The 24365-nt window shown below is 32.8% G+C and overlaps 1 protein-coding gene across 3 annotated transcripts; it reads right to left on the bottom strand.

The window, feature by feature from the left end:
* Positions 1 to 486: 486 nt before the first annotated feature.
* LOC105213925 (uncharacterized) lies at positions 487 to 23236 on the bottom strand. 3 transcript variants are annotated; one of them, XM_011187043.3, is made up of 4 exons: positions 11663 to 11916; positions 10177 to 10437; positions 1411 to 1596; positions 487 to 846 (listed from the first exon to the last, which is right to left on the bottom strand). In XM_011187043.3, the coding sequence occupies exons 2-4, from the start codon at positions 10342 to 10344 to the stop codon at positions 682 to 684; spliced, it is 519 nt and encodes a 172-aa protein (XP_011185345.2). In that variant the 5' UTR covers positions 10345 to 10437; positions 11663 to 11916; the 3' UTR covers positions 487 to 681. The 3 variants fall into 3 exon arrangements, with proteins under 3 accessions (XP_011185345.2, XP_011185344.2, XP_011185343.2); XM_011187042.3 differs by lacking the exons at positions 487 to 846; positions 1411 to 1596; positions 11663 to 11916 and adding exons at positions 3331 to 3998; positions 4061 to 4153; positions 22584 to 23236; XM_011187041.3 differs by lacking the exons at positions 487 to 846; positions 1411 to 1596 and adding exons at positions 3331 to 3998; positions 4061 to 4153 and having other exon boundaries at positions 11663 to 11823.
* Between the last annotated feature and the right edge of the window lie 1129 nt (positions 23237 to 24365).

Here is a 24365-nt window from a genome sequence, read left to right on the forward strand (position 1 = left end):
TGCGCAGTCACGGAAAGTCACTCCTACGAAAGTCGGTATTACGTAACCGGAACGGACTCGACGTTTTATCCGTCCAACTAGTGTCTACTCGGCAGTATTCCTATTGGGTATTTGCTGTCATTACAGCGAGAAAACCAACCAACAGAAATCCGGAAATCAGTTCTGAGAAAGCTTAACCTTTTTCCTCTCAGATCTCACTCAGTTCTAATCTTATAAACTTAGGTTGTATCATTAGCACAAAAACCAAAAAAATAAGCTTAGAAGAGAATGATAATATCTTTCTAAATAAGAAATCTAAGTCTAACATTAGCTGTCGAGCCACTCGTCACAGAATACTTCGATGTTGAAAGCACACTATCTTTTTATTTAAGTATCTAATTAGAGAAGAATTAATATGAGTAGAGCTCGTAGCTTTCTAATTTGTTAACGTATGCCGATAATAAGCCGGAAATGTTAAAAGTAAGATAAATGAAATATTAATGCAAATTTATAAACCAATTGCCATATACCAATTTTATTCCTTTATTTTCCATTTTCTTTAATATTTCTATATAATTAATATCCGGTTATCCATAAATATTTCCTTAAAATAATAGTATAATAAAAGATGTTGTTGTACAAAATCAAATTCGTAACTTTAAATATTAAATGCGCTTAAAATTTACATAAAACATGGAAAACTTATACTTCATTGAGCGAATCAAGTGGATTTTCCGAAGTTGTGGTGGTTCTCGGCTTTGGGGTAGTTGTTGTCGTAGTTGGATCTTCCCATCCCTTGACTACCAGTGCGTCGCCAAATACAGGTTTGAAGAATAAAACAAAACGTGAGTAACGACGAGCAGAATTCTGTAATAAAAAGATATTTGATTATGAACAAGAATACGCTTTAGAAAAAGTATTGGAAATATTATTTGTTATATTTTAGTTTGATATGTCAACCTGGAAAGTTTGAGATACATTTAAAAGATTTTTACATATTTGGAATTTATATTTGAAAGCAACAATTTCGGTAAAATGTATGCATAAATTTTACCAAAATTTTTAATATATATACCAGTATATACCAGTAACTTATTGTTGAATTATATCCATAAAATGTATGCAAAAATGTTACAAAAATTTATGTTGTACAAATAAATTCCATTAACCTAATAATCAGTTCATTTATGCTTGATTACAGAGGCTGTTAAAAAGCTTTTAGAAAGCTTAAAACCTTACTCAACTAACAGTTATTTTGCTGCAAATAAAGCTTTGCTTTATAAAGCTTTATGTTGAAAAGCTTGCTTTAGTAGTTTACATCGGCAGTAAAAAGCTAATTTTAACTTGAGCTTGCAAATTTAGTGGTGCCCTTATCTAACAACCGAGCTTAATTTGACGTCGGCATGCTTTTAATTTCATTTATAAACTTACCATAATAAGCCTTGAGAACGATTTGGATATGTTGGTCAAAGTTGCAAACGACTTGTTGAAAAGTTCTTCTGGAAAGTCCAAAGACACTTGCTTTCTATCGAATTCCGGTACGTCATCATATTTATTGTTAGAGTTACCAGTAGCTCGGGATGGACGTATTAGACGACTGGTTTTCAGCGATGTTAACTGAAAATATTGAAATGCAAAAAAAAAAAACAGATAATATAATATTAAAATGATTAAAAAGAAAAAGGGAGAAAGTAAATGAATGCAATCAAAGTAGCTGGTGAAATATGATAAAGTTAGAAAATATTTGGATATATAAAATTAATATCTGAAAATAAATACATATAAAACAATTGATGTTTGGGAGATTAACCGGATCAGAGATACAAATTCTCAATATAGTATGCGGCAGATTTATCAAATGAGACAATGGTTTCATAAATTTTTAATTACCAAAATTCGTTTAGACTCTGCAATGACTGACAACTGTTCTAATTGAATGGCATTGATTTTCATAGATTCTGATCGACTTAAAGAAAATATATACTTTATATTTCTCTTAAAAGTGCCTTTCCTTATCTAAATAATACTTGTAGGCACTGAAATCTGTTGATAGAAATAGGGCAATTATATAGGAGATTTATACCGTTCAATAGGCTTCCGCATAAAAATCATAGACCTCAACAATAGGTTAGATATTATATATGTTGCAATGACTTTATAAGGCAAAGGTCCACATAAAATCTTCCAAGTCAAATTAAATTTTCAAATTGTCGTATTTGCTGGAGATAGTAAATAGGGAATAAGAGCAAGAAATATCAGGGGGTTTTAATCCAAATGAAAGCTGAATATACATTTTACACTGAACAAACGTTGGAAAAACACAATAATATAATTTCTAGAATAATTGCAAGAAAATAGACTCGCTCCGTTGGCTAGTGGCCGCTGAAGTGTGTATGTTCTAATATCAATATGGAACTCTTGGGATTGCCGCGAGCCTGGTGGCGGAAGTATGGCTATAAATGTCGATAGAAATATAGATAGTCAATAGAATCTACTAGGCCGACCGAAGCGTTTGAGTTTTTATTGGGCATATCAATTCTATGTATGTATATAAATACATTTTAAAAAGCAAGGAAAGAAAAGACAATTTTCATCATAATTTTCTAAGTAATTTCTCTAACGATACGATTATTTATAGATTTTTTAAATCCATTTTTATAAGGAGATTTTAAGTTCCAAATTGTTAAATTAGAAACTAACTTTTTTATGAAAATTTTCAATGCCAAATATAGGTTCCAACAAAAGATATTCTAGAAAAGGGTATAGTATATTTATATATCTACCACCATCGGCCATGCCATTCGTTTAAAAAAATTATAAAATTTTGAGAAAATTAGTTTCCTTTTCCCTAGGATTATAAAAGATTCACTCAAATTAAAACTAATGGGTGCATGTATAAACATTTAGGAAAATATTTGTTTGTAAAATATATTATTTATAAAAAATCACTTGAAATAAATTATATAAAAACACGATTTTCAGAAAACCAAATATATATCGTATGATTTATTTAAATCCTGTACAATTATTTACAGTTATTAATGATATGGTTTTACAATCGTATGCAATGGGAACGTAAAAATACTTAAATTAAATTAAAAATAAAAAGAACAAAGAAAATATATAAGAAAAAAAATTTCGAATTTTTTGTTTTTGAAAATATACAAAATATCAAATCGACAATAATTCGCTTATAAGATAAAATAAATTGTTATACGGTACAGAGTTTAATGAGAGCTTAGTTGTAAGACAAAAAAGGATACATTATGTACATAGGTATGTAGAAAAAGAATACAAAATATTGATTTTGAAGTTTATATGGGTTATATTGTAGAAATTTTGTATATAAAATACGCATTTTTGCATGAGTATGTGTGCGCGCTTTGCCTTTGTACATGTGTTTAGTTATGTATGTGTGTGTCTCTCGATGAAAGTGCATTCTAAAATGTGTGTGGATCGATGTTTCAATAGCAGCGCATATTTGACAATAATTCTCTATTGAATTGTAGTATAGCCAGGGAAGGGTTTTTTAAGAATATATTTAAATATGTATATGTACATATTCGCATATGCCTCCATACATATATGAATATATATGTATTTTAGTTAACATCACAGCAGCCACTTGCAACTCCTTGCAACTAATAGCCAGCCTCGTCCGAATCTGGCGCGGCTGTGGTGCCACCACCAGCAGGACCAGCTGCAGAGCCTTGCAGAATTGGGCCAGAGAAGCCGAGGAACTTCGAGACAATATTGCCCAGTCCGGCATTTGGATTCGAATTGCCATTACCCGCTGAAGAACCGCTGAAAGCGGTGATTGTGGTCAACACGCCAGTGGTCAAATCGTTGGCAATATTGCCTAGGGTGCGTATTTTCGGTGAAACGACGGCGGTGACGAGCGTTTGGAAGTCCTTAATCGGTACGGGATTCTTAATGTCCCACTGCTTGTTCTTCTCGATGTTGGCGCGATCCAGCTGCTCGATGACGCGTGTTTTGGTGTCGAGGAAGTTGTCGATTTTCTGTGCAATGAAATTATTGTAGATATAAAATAAATTACAAATATTTGCTAAGTAAGGCTTACACCAAAGACAAATCCCAGCACGGCGTTTTTCGCTTCGAATGTCGCTTCGGGTAATTTTCTTTTATTGCGCTCAAGATCATCGCCTGAAACTGCCTGTAAAACCATAATCAGAAATTGTGTTAAATATTGCTTTAGAAAATCGCAATTCATTAAAAAAAATGCAGTTTGAACTCACATGGCTCAATTTCTTTGCTAAATTGTGTGTTTGTGTATGTAAGGCTTATGCTTTCATAAATTGCAAAAAAACCTGTCAATTGCAAATCACTAAAAACAAAGCGCAGATATATTTGCCATAAAATCGCCGACATTTGCACTTTGATACAGCCATAAATACATGTCTTTAATGGCCGCTAAAAATATGCAAGTGGCAACACAATTGACCTAGCCAAGTATCAAGCGAATAAGGTCGTTGCACAATTTCGCAAATACTGTTGAAATATTGATTTAATCAATGCAAAAACTTTTGCAGCAATTTTCAGCTATTATGCAGCTCAAATTGTATAATATTAAGCTAACTAAATATGCATGCAGTTCAAAGTTCGTGAAGTTGAGTTAGTTATTTTTTCCTATTCAATAAATCGGCAATTATCGTTAGATAGCACCAAAGTGACCACTAACCCACCACTTGGCTTAATGCATACGGTGAGTGACCGATTTATAGTTTGACTGTGTCATATCACCTATAGCAGCGCTACAAAAATCCGGTTTCAAGTTTACATTCATTTCAAAAAACAAACAAACCATGATCTGTGCATAATCTTGTTTAAGCGTGTTTTTTTTGTAATTTGTTTCAATCTTAGATATGTGTTTTTTTCTCGATCCATCTCTTATAATATGCGCTACTCGCGTTCGACTTGACCCAGTTAAAATATAAATAATTGCACAAGCGGCAAGAAATACTATATGATATGAAACAAAAATGCGAAACAGAAACATGATATTTGCTAATTTTTGAAAACATATTATCTTATTGCCCAACAAATTAGCAGTGTCATAAAGTTTTAGTTAAGACAAAAGCAGCGCTCAGTAATTATTGGTGCCTCAATCATGTAATTATTTATCATGGTGTGGAGAGTAGAGTATAAAGCGCGTATGCCACAATCTCTCATTGTCTTCTATAAAACTGGTTACGATCAAAATAAAATATAAATAGAACAAATATAAGCATTAATTAAGTCTAAGCTAAAGCTAACTTGTCATTGTATATAGTTAAAAATGGGTGCTTCCATATAGTTAGAATTAGAATTTAATAATCAACTCATTTGTACTGCTTTGTTTAAACTCTGAATTAATTTTGAAGGTTACGCAGTCAACTTTATTGGCATTGAAATTTTTTATTACAAAAGATTACATTTTTTAAATATTTCAATTGCATTTTCAACAAATTCCAAAGCATTGCTAAAAGCTGTTGACTTATTAATCGATGGTTAACATAACAAATTATATTTTCCATAAATTAAAAATGTTTCGATTAACTGTTGACTACAGTTGAACTTAAGCACCTTGACTTAGTAAATTGAATTTAATTTGTCAAGATTTGTTTAATTCAATTGTGACACAGCTGTTGACACTTGAAGTCTGCTAGTTTAGTTCTATCATTACATGAGACTGTAAAGGCGTCTTTCGTTAAGCGTGAAACTTGTTTTCAAATCAAAAGTATTCAACGAAATTAATTTTGTAAAGCAAATGAATAATACGTTACATTACAATTACGTTCAGTTGAGTTGTACAATGATTAGACAACTATTATATAAAATCAAGGCTTATGCAGTAGAAACGATAGTATGTTGTATATGTATATTGAAACATTTTAGCTCAGTACAAATTTTGAAATCAACCTTACTTGTTTCTGAAGATAAATTAAATAATAATAATTAGTGTTGCCTACATCTTGGCGCATCGATTATTAAAACACGATACCTTATTCAAATATAATAGTACAATTAGTTGGAACAATTAAGACATTAATTAAGTCATCGTAATTAATTAAGCTCCAACAATAAATATTTGTGGTATGTTAAAAACTATCCAGTAAATAAGATGGATAACAATTATTGGTTTAATTGTTCAAAAATATTTATAATACTTTTTATTTTTAATTTCGTAATTAACAATATACTAAGTAAACTTAATTTGTGAAAAATACACATATTACATATTTTATATATACGAGTATATATATATATATCTTTCTCTTTAGTGTTTTTCAGAAATCTATAGTCGAAATTATTGATTTAAGAGCAGATTTTTCAAATGGGTATATAAACACTATAAATATTCAGCGGTATGATATTTTCTGCCGAGAACCCACCAACATGAATTTCTTATATTTTAGATTATTAATTAGAGACTTTGAACTGGCAACAAAATATAGGTATATACTTAGAAAGTAGAATAAACAAGAGATGACCTTTAAACTTCAAACAAAATGCGTAAAATCGAGTTTGAAAGGCACTGCGAAGGCTACAAAAGCTTTCAGCATATGAATCCAATAAACATTGCCAACAATTACATCTATAATTGCAGTTTGTAAAAAAACAAATTAAAAATTTTAGCACCAAACATTAAAAGGCAACTAAAACTAACTGCTATATAGAATACATAAAATACTATAAATTGTTTATATTGTATACATTTTTTCACTCTCAACAGCAGCCAATAATTAACTAGTTTTAATTGTAGCCGAGAGGAGTTAACGGTATTATTTTTTTCACATTTAATATACTAGTTGAGTGCAGAATGCTTTTATAAAGAAAAAATAAAAAAATTTAGAAGTTCAAAGCATGTCCAAACTTAATATGTGAGACGTAATAGAAGAAGTGACATGGCGTATACGCAACAGAAATGTTAATAGAATTACTTAAAAAAAAAATTTAGAAGTTCAAAGCATGTCCAAACTTAATATGTGAGACGTAATAGAAGAAGTGACATGGCGTATACGCAACATAAATGTTAATAGAATTACTTAACAGTTACTTTTGGATTGTTAAATATAAGCTAAGCTTTTATTATCAATTATGCAGTAAAATTTCCAGTAAAAAATACAAGTTTAAGTAATTAAACTCAAAATTTAGAGTTTGCGATTATTTCATACTCAAAAAGCAAGTTACTATTTTAATTTTAATTTTTTATATCCCACATTTTTAGTTCAGCGCATTTTTCGCTTTTTCATGATACCTGTCTTCGCTACAACGGTTTCGTTGCTTTACCACTCTGTGGGAGTTTATTGCTGCCCAGTGCGTCATCATGAAATGAAATTGCATAATAATTTCTTATAATATTTGTGCCAGCCGATTTTTGTTTTCCTTTTTAATTCAACATCTTAATGTGTATGTGAGCTTTTCGGCTCTCGCATGGTCTCAAGCATGCGCTTGAATAATATTACACTCAACAGGTCTACGCTTCTGCGCTCTTCACGCTTCTTTCTTTTACACACTCTTCTTTCTTCGCTCTTCTTTCACTTTCCATTTCGTATGTATGCATGTACCACAGACATATTTGCTATGTTGCTCTTTACTATTTGGTTTTCATTTTCGTATTTTCGTATTTGTTGTCATAGGTCGCTTTTGATGGCTTGGTGTCGTGGTTGCGCACATCGATGGTCAGCTCAACGCTTGGACACTTGTTTACATAGCTACACACGTAACAACAACAAATCACCGTGGATACCTTTGCTAGCTTTAATTTGATGTCGTTCAGTTTGTTAGTTGGTGTGAGAAATATTTTAGTTTTTCAATGTTGAATTAAAAATTTAAATTTCAAAGCATTCATGTCATTTTGTCTTGCTCTTCTTTTATTATTATCAGTACATATATAAGTGTGCGTCAAGGTCGTGCGTGAGTTGTAAAGTTTTTTTTTTCATTTTTTATAATTGTAGGTATGTCATTTTTACTGTTTTCACCCATATATTGGCATAGTGCATATTTATTTTGCTTGTTGTTGTGGTTTTTTGTGCTTGACCAACAAGTGTTAATGACTTTTATGATTGATTTTCGTATGTGATTCAATATTTTGTTTTATTATCGTACATTTCCATGCATTCATACACGTACGTACGTGACTTTCATATGTGTACTTAGTTAAAATGATTTATTTACGAGTCTGCCATAAATTTGATTTTAGCGGTGATTGCGAAATGCAATGACTAAAAACATTTTGGCGGCAATAGAAACCATGCGGGCGGTATATAAACACTGCTGTGCATTAAAACTAAAAATGTCTACCGAAAATTATGAGAAAATACTTATCGAAAATACTAGCAGAGCATACAAATTAACTTTTATTATTAAAAAAATGTTAAATATAAATTAAATGCATAACGGCGGTAAAAAGCTGCGCTAATAATATACAAAGCGTGCTTAAAATTTTGAATTGTTTTTATAAGAGAGAGCCATTCGAATTGAATGTTCATGGTTTGAAGTTAGACCTAACCTTCAAAAAGCACGTGTAAAAAATCACAGCTATCGAGGTTTGCCAAGTTCATATGAAGACCATAGACTAACGTCCACAATAGATTTTTATGAAAGAAAATATTAAAAAAGTCCAGAGAATAAGTTTAGTTGAACATCATCATCGAGACAACATACGATTGAAAGATATCAATGCAATATTTTTCTCTGAGCGGAGAATATGCCAATACCCTGAGAACTGTTTTGAATGAAAAAAGAAATTTTTAACACAAAATTATAAGTTCAGTTTTTCAGTGGTATATCGATAACATCTATGTTCAATAATATTACAAAATCGATATTCTTTGAAACGATGTGGCCTTTCCGTCAATTTAATACCAGTAAGATTGGATATATCTATTACAAAAAAATTCCGGCGATCAATTTGTAGACCTAACAACACTTGGTTGGGTATTTATTTTTTTTTTTTTTGTAACTTACATGACATTACGATTTTTGAGGCAAACTGCAAAAACATAATAATAATTTGTATGCTTATGATTCCATCTCTCGAAAAAATAGTCCAATACTCTGAGTACAAGAATCGATTTTGTCGTAGAGCCTTAGACTTAATGACATTATAACATCCAGATTTTTAAAATAATCTGCAGAACAGAAAATATTGATCCAACAATTTCCAATTCTTCTTTTGACAACTTTGAGAAGGTTACAAGTTGTTCGCTTTATTTAAATTATGAAATTCTATTCATGAATAGAATTTTTAAAAATTGAGTTTTTGAAAATACACCACTACACTAGAATATGCTTTGCAATTAAGTACTTGCGCTTGCCTTAGATGTTCTTTGATTCCCCTTTAAAAGAACAAACCTAGAATTTTTACAAATCTATCAATCAAAATATGCATTAGATTATATTTAATAAAAACTGAATAAGTACGAAACAGTAACACTTGTCTTTTAATATATCTGTGACTCTAGTTAAAGCTGTTTGATAAACTAATTTCGCAGTTAAACATTTATATACAGATATATTGAATGAAATAATTTTAATAATTACATTGGGTTGGTTCAATACACTGTTCATAAAATAAAAATGTATAATTTTAAAAATTCGAATTTTTTCAGCCAACACTTTGAAGACATCAAAAAGTGAAAGAAAGTAAAAATGGCACTCCTTTCACGAAATCTCATGTAAAGCATGAACAAAATAATGACAGTGCACTAAACACTGTAACAATGTAAATTAAAGATTTTACTTCCTGCAGTGCAAATAATGAGTGCTACACAGTATATATATACACTTGTATATAAGGTACTTATATATTTACAAATACATGTAAATTTGTGCTTGCAATTGTAACTATTCGTCAGCAGTAAACCACCAGCTAAGCGTTTCCTTCTTTTTCAATCAAACATACACGCTGACACGGACAAAGGCAAACCATTCATCTAAATAACCCCACTGTACAACAATACCAACAATTTTTAAGCAAAATTGAATACATATGCACTTTGTGGCACACCAACAAATAGCCACAGTGTAAGCTGTTGAAAAACCAGTTGTGGCAGTCCACAAAAATATGGTCAGCTGCTGCGGCACTTGCCACGAGGCAAGCTTGTTGCATGATGATGCTGCATAACGAATTGCTGCAGCAATATTTTTCGCCACTTAATTTTCTTTCTACAATTAACAACTAGCGTATATTACCTCAGCATTTATAGGATTCAAATCGCTATTGATTGCATCCGCACTATCCGCCTCCAGTGAGAGCAGATCATCAGGTTGACGTTTGACACGCAAAGCAGGCACCGCCAGACTAGTCTGACAGATGATAAAGACGAGGAAAAGACCCAAACTGCACCGAAGTGACTGCATTTTTTGGCTGTTTATGTTTGGTTTACTAGACGTTGTTATGTCAGAGGGATGAGTGAGTATTTCTGCAGGTGAAGAGAGGGAGTTGAAGAGAATCTGGAAAGATAGTTAAGAATTTAATATTTTATACTTTAATATACTAGTAAAGAGCTTTAAATAGATTGAGGCTTACACCATATGAACAAGAATATTGAATATATGTATATTCATTTGTTTTTTGAAAAACATAATATGGTGCAAGTTTTCTTCTGATATATATATATACAATTATTATATTTACTGAAAGATAAAAATAATATAAGTGTATATTTTAAAGTGGCTTAAGTCGACTTAAGTTAGGATAAGTATTGTTTAAGCATAAAGTCTCAAAGTTTCAGTTTCAGTCTCAAAGTTGTGTTTTGAGTCAGTTGGACAGTATTGCAATAAAAAACCCTCAGTAACTTAAATTCATTTAAGCTATTTCTACTTTTAACCACTCATATATAATCTAGAACAATTAAGCTAAAGTTAATAGAAAGGTTCAAATTTAATTTATTTTACACAATTAATAAGATTAGAAGTGGAGATTATTTAACAATTTTTTTCTCCAAAACTACAGCAATAATACAAATATTATGTATGATCTATTGTTCTTTAAGCTTACAATTTCTATTGAAAATGGCTAAATAGAAAAGTGAAGAACAAAAGGATAAGTGAAGATAAAGAGAAACTAGAGTTTATATACATTTATTACCTACAGCCCATAGATTCTACATACATTATTTTTTTCAACGATTATAGAGAAAGTTCTTAGGCTGTTACAGAACAAATCTGTAGGAACTACGGAGAGTCTCTACAACGTATTATGTATATTACTTATATAAAGCGCTCGCTAAATTAACTATTTAGTTACTTATAACGCAAGTTCAGTAATAATTTTGTAAAACATACGTAAGATATCCGTAATACGACGAGGGAACACAACTTGATATAATTATTTATCAGATTAAGTGAATTTTTCGCTTTAAAAACTAATTTTAAACACTTTTTAATGAAGATAACAATGGTACTAACATAAAATTTCGTTCTTCAATTTCACTTTTCTACATACATATATATCTTCACCAGATATTAAAGCCTAAATTTATTTCCAACAACTATGATAGTACTTCAGAAGCGTTATAAATTTGAAATTCAAAAGCAATTATTTTATTTTTTTTTCAAGCAAAAAGCCTACAATTCAAATATGCATTGCATTCCAGCTTAAAGAAAAGAAAACCCACAAATGCAAATAATGCAAAATTGGAAACAATGAAATGTTTGTATGAACTTAAACTCGTACCACAATATCGAAGCACACTCAACTCGTCGGCACAACGGACAGCTACGGCAACACTAGCGTTATAACAGGACGCACACGATATTAGCGCGTTCACTAACTTTAAGCAAATGACTGCAGACGAAAGCAACTTCGGTGATTTAGCAGTGGCCAAAAATCGCTTACAACAGCCCCCAAACACCAGGCACAACAACAATAGTGCATACCTTGAAGGCAAGTTAGTCGGCCAAGAGCCGAAACGGTGCAAGCGCCAACTCAGTTTTGGTGTGATACTTTTGTATGTATGTATTGTACTCATTTGTTGTTGTGAGTGCGCATGTGTATCGATGGCCGCTTACATTGGTAGCTGATGTTGGTTGGCAATTGGCAGCCTGTTTTCGGTTATTGGTGGCTGGCAGTAGCTGGCGCAGTTTTAGTAGCGCTTTACATTGTCTGTCTGCAAGGCGTCCAAGAGGAACACGAATGTGCAGAAGAGTAAAACGCAGACTTAACTTACCATGGGTGGATAAGCAAACGCGCTTGCAAGTTGCTTGCTGCGGAGGAAGGAGGTGTGCAGTCATAGTCTCAATTGCAAGGTATTTGCAAGCGGATTATAGGTGAGTTGAAGCGTATCAAATAAAGAGCGGTGAAGCGTTGTTAAAAGAGCGCCAGTAGGTTGTGAAAAAATATCAAAAATGCAGCAACAGTAAAAAATAGTGCTCAGAAAAGTCACACCGATATGCTTACAGCCACACTTAAAGACGCTCTTCATTCGTTTTTTGTCTGAAGCAGTAGTCGTGTTTTGCGCATGCGCAACGCTCACAACTCATTTTAGTTGCTTTACACTAGCAGAGAACGGCACGAGCTATTCGACTCAAGAGCGTTACGGTTTGCTGAGCTCACTCATTGATCACTCGTGGTCAGCTTGCTGGTGTTGGAAGAGTATGTTGTTAATTGGTTAAACCAATTTTTTAGTTTATTTGCTGCAGAGTATTGCCAAAGCGTATGAAAGTACATACTTCAATTATTCAATGTTTTATATATAATTTTTTAATGTAAGTATCATTTATTTTTTTAATCACTTATCTCTGTGAAAAATACATACATATTTATTTCACTCGCTATTAAAATAATGTTTCTCCTTTCCTAACTCCAAATGAAATCATAATGGCCAACAGTACTCAATTTTGTAGGAATATATCGGTTATTTTAAATTGCTGGGTATCTGTTTACTTATACGATGAATGCTTACACCTAACTAGTCGATACTAAAATAGGTCCTTTTTTCAAAATAGACCTCTGCCCAAGTGATACAATTCTGCCATCCTTTCCAATACCGAAAGATCGGTGTTCAAGCAACAAAATATTCCATCAGCGATAAGTTCTTTTGATATCATTAATTCAAATTAATTCAGTAATTCAAATTAGTTTTTGTAATCTGTTTTTATATTTTCGTTTAGAACATGCTTTATTTAGTTGAGCTTTAAAAAATAGTATTAACTAAATACTAATTTTGCAATAAATAAATGTTTTCAATATAAAGGGTGATCCATTTTAAGGTTTCTTATTTTTTAAAGAGAAAAACACAGAATATTCTAATTTAATGGGGAATGTTTATTAACATTCGAAAGTACATTCTTTGGCATTTTTTTTTAAGATTATCTCTTTCAAATGGTGGCCGCAGCTACGTCTCAGATGGTCCATTCGTTGATTTCCAAGTGGCATCGTCTTATTGAAACCAAATGTACGCAAAGATCAAAAGCTTAAATTTCAGGTTATTGTGGCGCGATAACGGTCGTCATTGACAGTTACATTCTCACCGCCATCATTTTTGAAGAAATATGGACCGTTGATTCCACCGCCACATACACCACACCAAATCGTTTTTTTTTTTTGGATGAAATGGCGACTCTTGAGTCTCTCTCTTCTCTGTCCCAAATGTGGCAATTTTGCTTGTTTACATACCCATCGACCCAGAAATGTGCTGCCAAAAATTTGGCTCGAAAACGTCGGATCTTCTTAAAACTTTTCAAGAGCTCATAGAGCGAAGCTATGTCGCTTGGGAAGGTCGAGTGGTTTCAATTCTTGCACAAGCGGTACAAGTTATCAATTTAAAATCTCGACGTAAAATGCGCTAAGTCGTTCCATCCGTCAATCCGAGTTGTTGTCTTCGCTTACACTCTCAGCTACGGCTGCTATATTTTCTTCACTGTGTGCTGGACGTGGTCTAATGGTCCAATAATGAATGGTGGGTCTCAAGATAGTACGCTCAGTAGACCGATTAAGTTGAATGCACTAAACTCATTCTTTACAGAACATGAATTTTCGTAATAAAGTTGAACAAATTGTAAACGTTGTTCAGGCGTAAGTGTTGTATCCGCCTATTTTCTTTGATGTCGGTTTTTGATTAGAAACGCCAATGTGCCCCGAAAACTCTTACCATGGATTATTTGGGTAAATTCAACGATGAGACTAAATTAAAAAGCCTGTCAATAAACGAATATTAAACAGAGAGTAGAATTTTAACCAAAATAGGACAAGATATTAATCAACATAAATCGGTATAAACTGAATCAATTCGCAATACTTTAATGAATATAAACAGTTCGAGAAAAGACAGTAAAATTTACTGTAGAATACCGAAACGTAAAACCTCTTCAGTTCAAATATGGAAAATATGACAAATAGATGGACGCACACAAAAGAAAGAAGATAGAATATTCTTTTAACTTAAAAAAAAATATTGGGGAGACATGATGGTAATAACGAGAATTTTATTGTTCATCTCACATATTTCTATTGGGTAACAACAATACTGGTTTCTTTCTATAAATATCATATGTGATATCAAAAGTTTTGCTCAACTCTATTTTGTGGGTAACTTATGCAAATTTATAGGGTCTAAGAGTCCATGGCTTGCGCTACATTTCATCTGTCACGGGAAAACAAAGTTCATATTTAAACATTTGCAATTGCACTTGTTGACTTAGTAGGTTACCATTTTTTATACAGTAATTACAGTATTTCATAATTTTCACAAGAAGAACGAAAATAATTACACATTTTAATTACAACAATCAATGTCTGTTTTTCGAATGACACTGATTACCTGCCGCTTGTTTGCCTCAATACCACAGTAGATTATCACCTTTGGACAATATTTGTAACAATGCAAACCGGACTGACGATTTACTTGTGTTTGTATGCGTATTAGCGCGTAGTATTTTATAAAAACTACTTTAAAAGTGCTGCACAAAAAGTATCTCCACTGCATGCAGTTGGTTTTTAAGAGTTATGTGCTAATGCTAAAAATAAATAAATTGCTCAAGTTCTGAGCAAAAATAGGCATTGCATTTATGCTGCAATTATATATATATAAGAACATTTAAATTTTACGACAGCGTTTAGTAGCACTTACGACAGGCAGCTCCAAAAGTTAAAGTTCAAATTATATCGAGAGCGATAATAATGTTCTCCCAACATTTTGCATATAAAAATTGTGGCAACATAGATTTTTCTCAAAACTAGGCCCAGTCTAGACTTCTGCTTCGACCAGACTCTTTTTTCGTTATAATTTGAAATCAGCGCCATCTTGCGAACTAAATCCTTAAACTGTATAAACTTTGCTTAGAAATAAACTTCAACTGCATCTTCCTAATTAATAAATGTATTACAAAATACCTATAATACTGCTAATAATAGATTTAAGTCCCCATAATAAATTGTTTTCTTACGCATGCACCTAAAATCACTAAAAATTTCAAAAAAGCTTAATTTTTTTCACTCTACACAGATATTAAAATAAACACTCAATTATTTAAGCAAAACAAAAACAAATTAAAACATATTTAATAACATCAAGCAATTAATATACCCGCAAATTTGAAGTGTAAATGTGTATGTATGTATTTCCAATAATTTTAAATGCAATTAAAACTTTGACGCCAAACAACATTACATACAAAATACTTTAAGTCCTTGCCACATTCAAGCTGCTTAAGTCATTGAGGCTAATTGATTAGTATCACTAAGGCGGCAACCAAACCAACAACAGTTGTACTATGTAATCGGCGCATAGAACCTTCACCTTTGATTCGGCATACATTTTTATTTGCTGTATGGCCTATGTTAAAACTAAAGACAAATGAATATAGACCCATATGGTATAAGTATGTATATATGTACATACTTGTATCATATTTCTTATAGAATACAATTAGTCTGTTATTAGATCTCCAAGGTGGATTTTAATAAGTCATATTACACACACCCAGTAGGATTTCGTTAAAAATAGAAATGATGAGACTAGAACATTATCTTGGCGAATGCTCAGCCTTCTGTCGGTTAACAAGAGATACTTTCTACAGCTCCCAATATTACAACCGAAGAGGAATTATAAAAAATTGAGAAGTTTCGTCAAATCGCTTGAGTTGTTTAGTTGACGCTTATTATCATACCTTTGGGGAGCACAATAGGCCTAATGATGGCCTAGATGCGGGCAGTTGCAGTCAGGCTCTCTTTCCCTTCTTTTTCGAACAACCAAACAATATTTTTAGTTCCCAACAATTTTTGTAATTGTATCACCGTATAATAATTTGAACGATCGGCATTATATTTTATTTCTCGATTAATTCTAGTTTATTCAATATAACCCGAACCGCTGACCTTGTCTTATAAAATTTCTTACAGTTCCAGGCTCGCATTTGGAACCTTAAGACGCAACAAAGGAGTATAAAATACTTTATATCAATAATAATAGGTTATCTCCCTTCCGCCTTTTTGTCTTTTGAATTTCGAGGCTATGCATAAAGCGCTACAGAGCTCGTATCTGGCAATACTATACATCTTTGAAAGGTCTTGACATAACCTACAAAACGACGATATGCATGCGTTCAACAGTTATAGACGTGTAAACATGGAGTTCACTAACGCCAAAGTTCGCGCTATTTTAAAGTTTTCCTTCGTTAAATGCAATACGTTTCGTGAGAATAATGATGTTTTGGGGGATGGTAGTCTATCACTTCGAACTATATAATATATATATATATATATATATAGTATATAAATATGAATATTGAAATCATGGAAAACATCGAGTTAGACCTGCATGTGGCATCTCGTGACATCACCCAGGAGAAGGCTGGATACACAAAAAAGCTTGAAGTTTGGGTGCCGCGTGATTTGACGCAAAAAAACCGAACTCGAGCCATTTTTGAAGCGGATAGTGACTGGCGACGAAAAATGGATCACTTACGACAATATCAAGCGAAAACGGTCGTAGTAGAAGGCCGGTCAGTCGTAACAAACATTGTCCAGGCCAGGAAGGTTTTGCAGTATGTTTGGTAGGACTGCAAGGGAATCATCCACTATGAGCTGCTTCCATATGACCAGACCAAACGAAAGCGGAAGGGAGATATTTGCCAACCTAATATATGGATAAATACGTTTGAATATTTCCAAGCGGTTATATGGATAAATTATAGCGAAGCCTTTGGACAGACCAAATTAGCCTTGAATATCGGCTACTTAATCTTACTCTTTTTAGATACAATTGTTTCAATATTTACTTCTATGTTTTAATTTCACTTGAAAAATGTGTTCAACTGTTCAAAAAGAGAGACAACGGAAATGGCCTTTTGATTATTTTGTTGTTAAGTCCATAAAAGTAAAAGACGTTTTTGTATATACCACCTTCAATTCGAAGATACCTAATTTCTTCGCATTCAACCGCAATGGTGATCAACAGCCAACATTAAAAAGAGTCGACTAGGTGTTGGCTAACCACGCCTAAACGGTTAAACCATCAAACCAAACGCATGGCAGTGAGGAAGGTTTGAAGCAGATTTCACACGCCCATGCAATTTCGTGATATTATAATTTAGTGACGATATGAATTTGCATAATTTCGAAAAAAAGAATTGCAAAAGATGAACCATATTAGAGCATCGAGCCAATTGCTATAAAATTTTATATCTGCAATGGAGATAATAACTATCTATAAGCTATATAAGACCATCGGTATGTCCCGCTCTACTCGTCAAAATGAAAAACATTTTACCATTAAAACTGAGAACCAGATTAAGCTCATTGAAATGACTTGTTAAAACCCACAATTTCTACCTTGTTTTATGAATACTTTGGTAGATTTTAATATAGGTAAAGAAATTCCTAGATGACTTTCAAACAAGCTGTCAAAGTAAACACATGGGTTTGAGATTTATCCTCAGTATAATGCAAACTACCATAGAAATGCCTTAATGGATAGACATATGTAAAAGAAAAGTTACTGAATTTGGGATATGTCCCAGAGGTTGTCGTATATTACTTCTATAAGGTATATGCAACATAAATGACTAATATAAACCGCAAAAAAATCAAAAACGAACTGTATCAGTTCCCAGACCAAACACAAACCTTTACACATTAAAATATAAAAAATAATTACAAAATATGTTGACGACAGCAGCTAGGGCATTAGCGGGGCTTACCGATGCATATATGTATGTAAGTTTTACCATCTAACAACGAAAACAAAAATTAAACAAGAAACCGGTAATGGTCTCAAGGTCGTTGAGCAAATGAGTTAATTGAGTGAATGTGCGTACGCACAAATGTGCATGTGACTGCGTGTGTGTGCGGCAGATGGTAAAACTGATAGCGATGTTGGTCGGTTTTGTGTATATACGATTACCTCAATTTCGTCGAAATGATGTCTCTCACGATGCCTGTAAAGCGAAAGCATGGCAATTGGTGAAATACATTAAGTGACACTTTGAACTGGAGCAACAGAGATTAAACTGGAAAACACAGCTACTATATAGTAGATATATGTATGTATAAGGGCGTAAAAGTGTGTCAATTACTTCGTTTTTGCTCACCTTTCTTATTTGGTAATTTTCCGCTCTTAGTTAACAAGTCTAAAACTTGTGGTATTTTAGGGGAATATCAAAACATTAACACCACCTTTATGTTTTCTACAAATTATGTATAAATTTTTGGGTTATAAGCAACAAAAAAATAAAAATGTTAACCTAAATGTTTCAGCATTAAATGTCAGCTCGTTGTTTGACAACTCAATTTTCATGTCATTATGAATTTTTAATTGGAGTCCAGAAAGTGTTGATGTTTTCAACAGTTTAAGTTTCAAACCACGAATCACCACACAATCTGCTTGGAACCTGACAACATGGCACACTAACATAGGGTCCATTTGAGCAATAAGTAATAATTCCGAATAATTGAGTAATTGGGGGACCCTGAGGAAAGAAGTGACAGAGGAAATAACAATAACGATTGCCAGATTGTAACCGAAATGCGTTTTACTTTTTCTAAGGTAGATTGTAATTTCAATGAAGAAACGAGTTCCGACACAAGTTAATAACACCAAGCTTAGTGTGATTAGTGCGTAGATCCGGATCTTGTCGCCGACCAAAACCATACATTTATGACATATGTTTCTACGACCAAAATAAGAGAAATTTCGAAAGTATTTCTGCCCTACAGGAACTTCGCAAAGTCGAACAATAATTAAGAATCCCCTGCAAAGGGATCCTTTGAGATGATTGGATCCATACTCCCACATAGGGCCCTCATATGTGAACTTTGAATCGGAATCGTTTTGATTGTTTGTGTGTTTCCTTCACTCCACAAGTTCTCACTATTTCAAACTATCCAAACACTATTTCACTATTTATTTCACTATATTATAACACTATTTCACTATCCAAACTATTTCCAACAAAAATTTTGTATGCTTAAACACACTTACTACAAAAGATATGCGCTCCTTACATAGTAATATAAAATGATATACAATTGATTCTACGTTAATTATGTTTTGGCAATAAATAAGTGACATGATATATGATTGCACTTTCAGTGTCCTGAAGCAACTTATACTTCTGCTCTTAACACCTGCCTGTGGTATGAAAAGGAGTATTACTGGCTGTGGTTACATTGAATGACCTTGAATTGCCTCTCACATTTCATCCTACTGCCTCAGTGGCCGCGCAAGCCCATTAGCCCTGTCTAAATAAATGAATGATATGTCACTAAATATTTGCGCTTCAACCACTCATTTTTAATTAAAACTATATCTTGATTTTATGTACCCTTCATTTCATTTTCATTTAATTTATTACTGCTTCAAAAAATGTATGCAAAAATGTTGCTCTTGAAGTGTCAATGCAATAAACCATTTTTGCATTTTATTTATTTAGTACATCAGCTCAGTTTTAGGAAAGAGCTTTTGTATTAAGTTTGCGAAAATGCCATTCGCAAATCAACGCTGTCCTTCATCTAACAAATTTGCACTATTGCGAAACTACGCTTTTAACAAAATGCAGATGTTAGCTAATACTTTATATCTATCAAAGATCTACCCACGCTTTACCGCTTCTATGTTTTGCTTGTGTTATTTATTTGCGGTTTTTCTATTGCACATTTCGTAAATGACAACGCTAAATTAATTAACAGCAATAAAATTAGTAATGCTATTTGCTTAAATTAAGGCCTTTTGTCAATGCAAATAAATCCAAATAATTCTCGTGGCAGATGTTGATGACTTGTGCCTGCAGTAAATCAACAGAAGATATTTCTATATTTTTTTAAGATATTAAAATTTATTGAAATTCGGAAATTTGGAACAATGGAATAATAATCAAATTACGCAATCTCTTGACAAACCGCTCGAATGAATTTATACACTCAATATCCCTCTATGCTATTACATGGACTGAAAAGTGTTTGCTGGCATGACTGATTTGTCGCCACAAACTAAACATCTCCATTCTTCTCTTAAAGTACAAACTTTAACTAGAATACTGTAAAAGTTTGATGATATTTCATCCAATCAATATCCCCTTATTGGTTCTACAACTACGTCATCTCTGATATTTTTATTTACAATGACAATATATGTAGTAGGACCAGAAAACGTTGTGAAATGGTTTTGGGGTACCTTAAAAGTAAATTTAATTTAAGGTTTGCACTTGATGGATGCAATGACTAATCGGAGTTAATGCACCGAGTATAACCTGGTTAATGGTTGTTGCTCAGTAAAAACAAAAGGATTCGAAAATGAACAGTCTTCCGACAAAATTAAAAAAAAATATATTTTTAGATCCTCATTAAATTATTTTCATATCATATTACTGTGTGTTATATGATCGATTGGACGTGGATATCAAAGTTATGATTCTACTTTGTTAAGCCAAAGACTTCTCAGTCTATGTTTGCTTTGAAACCAATATGATGTACGTGAAGTAGAGGCAGGAAATTCTTTTTTCCTCCGTTTGCGAAGTTATTGCTGGTGTTAAAATCCACGAATTAAAAATTTATTTTTTGCCAATATTTTAAAACAACACGATAACATGTAACGGACATTTATTGGCCTTGGAACTTCTTTACAGACATAACGAATGCTAAACGAATTGGAAACTGTAGCCTTCTGAATATCGTAGATTCTGACGGTTTCATTGGAATAATTCTCCTTTAGACTTTCCAGTCAAAATTTATTTCTTCAATTATTCTTCCTTGTGATCTTTTGGTTGACCAAACGTGTACCATTGCATAATCGAGGTGGATTCCATCATTTTTGCTGCCAAAATCGTCCAGTTGCTGAACCAGTTATGATCCAAGTTTTTTTTTATATGCTTGAGAGAATTCTCTCAACTAATTTACATTTTCTGATAAGAATAGTGCAGAATGGTTGCAATTCTATTTTACCATTCTCAATATTCAGCAATTGTTTTTAAAATACTTGTGCTGATGGATCATTTTGCAGTTGTACGCACATGTTTTTGGCCAATTGCAGTGTTTCAATGTCTTGCCATAAAAATTATTGTTTTATACATGCGTTAATATCATGGGCGAAAGTAGAGTAGGTAATGACCGGCAAAGTCTATCGGTAATCACCAGACCGTTCAGTAAGACCGTTCCTCCGAAAACTTGGGCGTTGTCTTTGAAATCTTGTATAGTTCGATCGAATGCTTCGAGTGAATATTTGTGTGCCATGCACTCATCACATATTGTGTATTGTGGTTTGTTATGAAAGCCCAGTGGCGGCTTAAATGTGCCGTTCGCCTGCCATGTAAACCACATAAAGTGGCCCACCGATGCAACTGTCAATACTATTTTCTGTTAGTATATATATTAATATATAAAGGTTCAGTATATATATTAAATGACAATCATACCATAAATACTTCTGCACTTCTACGGCATAGATAATTTAATTCATACCATGTACGCTATTTTTATACGTTACCCGGGCTTAGCACTTGAACACTCCATTTAAAATACAAATTTTACGATTAGTGGTATTTCTCAGCAACCATTTAATCGTAAAAAATCTACTGGTGCGGTTCGGCTCAATCTATTACTGAAGAAAACAATACGAGCTGGAGAGCTAAACAGTCGAGAGAGTTGAGAGGAGAATCTATAGTTCATGCCCTTATAGTAGTAATATACCTATCTCGCAAAGTACAAAAGCCTAATCTATCTAATAGAAACAGTATCTTCTATGATACATGTTCATTCAGAGTTAATATAGATAAAACGCCAAGCATAACTCCCCTTCAAATTATATCCGTAATATAAACAGTTCCATCAAAAGATAAACATAAGGAAGAAACAGCCACAATTTTGTTTCGAATTTAATGGACATTTTGTAATTATTAGAGAGTAATTATTCGATTGGAGAAATATAAAAAGGTAGGTTTAAAATCGAACATCACCAAAATATCCAAACAACTTACAACTCCATAGGAAAAATAATTAATAACTGACTAAAACGTGTTTATACACATATTTATTGGCCATGCTACAGTCTAAATTATTTGATTATCCTAGATCACAAAAGTAAATATATAAATGTTCCTGTATGGACAATATATACGCATAATGTGGATATATCAATTTTTGCATAAATAAGGGTTATACTCACATTGGTGATGTTATTTCCCCACAGTTTTTCTTTGAATCAAATTAGTTCACAAATATTATTTATTTATTTTATTACTACACACTAACAAAAACTTTTTTGTTGTAAATCAACAGGCGAATATTGAAAGCAAAAAACACGTTGTTAAAAGTAAAAAATAAAAATAAAAATTCACAAAAATTTCTGCAACCGAATCAAATGATTTGCGAATTCGCGAACATGCTTTTGTAATAATAACAACAACACTGAAAGACTACACAACACAACACACTTTGCTGACTATTAGAGCTTACGGGGTTTAATCAAATAGATAGATATTATTGCATTTGATTGTATGTTTGTATGCGTCTTTATTTCATGTGCACAATTCGATAATCACTGGATGACGCCGAAGACGCTGACCGATATTTCGCCGATATTGCAGAATATGGTTTCTTGGCCAATTTCTTCAGTTGTCTGAGAAACGGATTAATTGCAATGAAACAGTGAGCGTAAGTTCGGTTTGCACAAACAACAAAAATACTAAATAAGAGCGAACAAGTTTGATTTTACACCACTTTAATGCGCGAATTTATAAATAAATAAGCAATTTTAGGCGAATTCATTAACGATTGCATTTACTGGCGGCATGTCAAAGTTTGTTTACGATGCGGTAGTCACTTGAGAAAGACCGATATATAACTGAGGCTACTATAGCACGCAACAAATTGCGCTTGCGCGACAACTCGTAGAAAGCGATGTCAGGTGAGGGAAAATTCAATAAAAAAAGCAAAAGTGTTCATTTGTATGAATATGCTTGTAAAGAAACGACATCTTCATAATAGCCACAACTATACATAAATTATTATATACATATGTGCTCGTACGAATATGAGGTAGAGAAATTGAGGAAAACAATAAGGTAGAAATGCGCAGCCAAGCGAAGTTGGGTGATTATAGCCACAAGCAGCGGGCTGGAGAAAGTTGCGCTTGGTATGAATAAACAAGTACGTACGTACATATATGTAGCATGTGTGTATAGTAGAGAAATTTTGTATCAAAACAAAATGCTTAAAATGTGAAAGAGAACTGAGCATTGCGCATACCAAAGTGAAGAAACGCAAGAACAAATCTGCAAAAAATATATAAAAATAAGAGCATTGCCAAACTAAAATTAAATACAGTACAAATATGCTTGGCACGTAAGTACGAGAAAGGAAGGGCGACGATTCGATCCGATTCTCAGAAATATTTCGAAGTATTTATATGATGGTTACTGCTGTGTTAAACCGAATATATGTAAACGGAAAATGATATTCACCCATTTTTGTCATCAAATCAGAATATTCTGAAGAAAATATCAAATCTCTATTTTATGTATAAAGTGAACCGATGGTTATCTTCACATTCGCTATTTGGAGTATTTAGGAAATATATGTGTGTTTTCAATGTCAGTAGAGTGTAACAATATTGATATAGGTATTTTAAAGAAATTCAGGCGGAATATTTATACTCTCGCAACATGTGGCACAGAGTATTATAGTTTTGTTCACATAACGGTTGTTTGTAACACCCGAGTTAGATATAGGGTTATATATACCAAAGTGATTAGGGTGAAGAGTGGAGTTCATATCCGGATATCTGTCTGTCCGTCCGTCCGTCTGTGCAAGCTGTAACTTGAGTAAAAATTGGGATATCTTGATGAATCTTGGCACCATAGGAAGATGCTTTCAAAGATGGGCAAAATCGGTCAACTACCACGCCCACAAAATGGCGAAAACCGAAAACACAAAAAGTGCAATAACT

This window comes from Zeugodacus cucurbitae, chromosome 5 (genome assembly GCF_028554725.1).
Source record: "Zeugodacus cucurbitae isolate PBARC_wt_2022May chromosome 5, idZeuCucr1.2, whole genome shotgun sequence".
NCBI classification, from domain to species: domain Eukaryota; kingdom Metazoa; phylum Arthropoda; class Insecta; order Diptera; family Tephritidae; genus Zeugodacus; species Zeugodacus cucurbitae.